Genomic DNA, 2941 nt, shown 5'->3' with positions numbered 1-2941 from the left:
GTTGCCTCCGGGATAGCCTGTGCCCCTCCAGTGAAGGGGGCAATGGGCATCTCGCGTCCTGCGGTCATCGCGCAGCTTCCGGGAGGGGCTGTGCATGGCGGCGCGAGATTTTCCTACCGCAGTTCCTCCTCCCGGTGGCAGAGCGCCCTGTTCGGCGACAACATGGGGATGGCAGCCTGAATGGAGATCTACGACGCAATGGCCCGGGAGAAGCGGCTTCGGTAATGGCGGTGGCAGCGCCCCTCCGTCCGGGCTGGTGGGCCAGAAGTGACTTCATGTGCCAGTGTCTAGAGCGGAGGATCAAGGATCACGTTGTCGAGTTCACCGCGCGAAGCGCGTGGCGGCCGGAGCTTTCTCTAGCGTGAACGGCGCCTGTTGTGGGAGATCCACAACCCTCTGGGGTTTGTGGATTGATAGCCTGATGTGGGTTCGGGGATGTGCGGCTAACAGTAAGAACCGCGCAACCTTTGGTCATGGAGGACCATGGCGACATATTTCCGTCCCAGGGGCATCGATTTTTGGGAGCATGTGCTGGCTAGAATGTTCCTTAGGTGGAGCGGCGTGGTCTTCCGAGTCGAAGAAGTGAGTCTCGGCGGCGTGGTGTATCCTAGTCTCAGTGATGGGCTCTTGGCGATGGACGGGCGCAGAGCGGTGTCGTTGTCTTGTGTCGTGGTGGTGTCGATGGCAAGCCTGGAAGGGCCATTTCACTTGTCCCTGCCTGGAAGATGGGCTCGCCGAAGATGGCGGCGGCGACTTCTGGAGCATGCGCATGTGGTGTGCGCTAGGTGGGCTGTACCGGTGCTCCTGTTTTAGATGATATGTGTAGGGGTGAGGTCGCGGCCCTGATCATGATCACCATTAAGGCATTGCTAAATAATATAATAATATGGCTGTGTGCATCGCTTGATGCAGTAGCCGCTATTAAACCTATTTTTCTAGAAAGAAAAAAACAAGAGCCCCTCCTCCACTGCCGTAGTTTGCCACGGCCATTGGCCTCACTTGCACGGTGCACGTCGGCGGCATGACATCTCGCCGTTGTCCCATTATATGGCCGGGCTATTTATAACAATGGTAATGGCAAGAAAGCAAGGTTGCATGAAACGGTGATATAATTTCTACTTTACCATTTTTATGTTTGTCATATAACAAACTAGCTAACTCATCTTGTAGGTGACCTCAACTTGGATAAGTCGATTAGAGGGGGACAACCAGTTAGAACAAGTAAGGGTATGCACTAAGATTGGGAAAGAGTGCATGGAAGTTGACCCAGACAAAAGACCAGTTGCACGGCGTATAATTGACATGCTTGGTGAAATAGCAAGTGTTGATATAACCACCACTAGTAGTTCATTAGTTGGGTCGCAGGCTAGTTTACTCGGCAAACGACTGTCTCTTGCTGAGAGCCTGAAACTGCAGGAGGATATCGAGGAGCGTCCTGCTGAAACTTATCATGTTGCAGAACGTCTTGAGAATGATCACTCGGAAGAAGGTGAAGCAAATGCAGATCATTGGTCATCGTGGCAAGAGCACCTTGACTGCAAAGTAGCAAGCAATTTGAGCTCCAACTCTAGGGTGTTGGACAAGCTCAATATTTTTAACATCTTCCAAGGTACTGCACAAAGGAATTTTGTGAGGAATGGAGGACTATTACTAAAGAATGTGAGAGGCTTGAGGTTTTTCACACAGAAGGAAATAGAACAAATCACACGAAATAATTCAGAGTTTCTTGCTCAAGGTGAATCATGTAGAGTATATAAAGGAATTCTTCATGACTTCTACGATACCACGGTGGCAGTTAAGTTCATACCTACAAGGGTAGCTAAAAATAAAAAGGATTTTGTCGAAAAAGTTAAGATGCAGACACAACTGTTCCACAAGAACATTGTCAAGCTCGTTGGTTGCTGCCTGGAAGCTGAATTGCCAATAGCGGTTAATGAGTATGCTGCTAACGGGAGCCTTGAGGACATTCTTCATGGCTACAGAAGAAAAATGCTCCCCCTAGACCTGCGTTTGAAGATTGCATTTGGATCTGCAGAAGGGTTAAGACAAATGCACGCTGAAAACATGAAGCACGGTTATTTTAAAGCAGAGTACATACTTCTTGCTGAAAATTTTACCCCAAAAATCACCGGCTTTTTTCCGTTATTTGGCAGGTATGGATACTTAGCCCAAACTGATAAATGTTTGGTTTACAAAGATCCAGCGCAGTCCTCTTTACAGAATGATGTGTATAGCTTCGGTGTGGTTCTCCTGGAACTCATTACCAGAAAGAAACCTGTATATGGTGAATCTGGTAGCCTCACCATCGAGTACCGCAGATGTTATGAAATGGAAAAGAGTGGGAGAGCAATGTTCGACAAGGAGATCACATCAGAAGATCAGATCATGGTCCTTGAAGAGATAGGCAAGCTGGCAATTGAATGCCTGATTGTAGATCGTAATCGTATAGAACAACGGCCGGATGTGGCAGAGGTGGTGGGGCGACTTGGGATGCTTAGGAGAGATAGAGGACATGCATGGTAAAGGCAGACAATACATTTAGTAAGTTAACCTTGGGAAGCATTTCCGTGGTCAAATAGCTACTTCTGTAAAGTTCGTTTTTGGCTGAATGCTTAAGATAACTTGTTGGCAGAAGGCAAAACATATATTTTTTAATTTTGATTTTTTGCTAGTAGTATTTGTTGCAGCTGGAACGCCTTGCAGGAAACTATTAGTGGACCGTAAATCCACTTAATTTGTAAACCGGTACTGTTGAATCTGATTACTCTTGTTTATCCAGTTGTGCTACAAGTATGTGAATTGATTAGGTGGACAATTTGTTGGTGTGAGCATTGTCATCGCGATCTCTGTCAAATATCTCCCACAAAATCATTCCAGTTTGTCCTCAAAATAAAAAATCCTTCTAATTACATGGTGTTCAGTATAATGTTTATTTTTCATG

At 46.9% G+C, this 2941-nt stretch overlaps 1 protein-coding gene across 1 annotated transcript in view; it reads left to right on the top strand.

The window, feature by feature from the left end:
- LOC119314811 (U-box domain-containing protein 70-like) overlaps positions 1 to 2740 on the top strand; it is a 9974-nt gene extending 7234 nt beyond the window's left edge. The window contains exon 6 of the mRNA XM_037589501.1: positions 1171 to 2740. Within this exon, the coding sequence (XP_037445398.1) occupies positions 1171 to 2523 (1353 nt within the window). The 3' untranslated portion in view covers positions 2524 to 2740. The remainder of the gene's footprint in view (positions 1 to 1170) is intronic.
- Positions 2741 to 2941: the final 201 nt, after the last annotated feature.

This window comes from Triticum dicoccoides, chromosome 1B, assembly GCF_002162155.2.
Source record: "Triticum dicoccoides isolate Atlit2015 ecotype Zavitan chromosome 1B, WEW_v2.0, whole genome shotgun sequence".
NCBI classification, from domain to species: domain Eukaryota; kingdom Viridiplantae; phylum Streptophyta; class Magnoliopsida; order Poales; family Poaceae; genus Triticum; species Triticum dicoccoides.
Note: the sequence above shows the minus strand (reverse complement) of the source record. Positions and strands in the feature narration are given on the sequence as shown.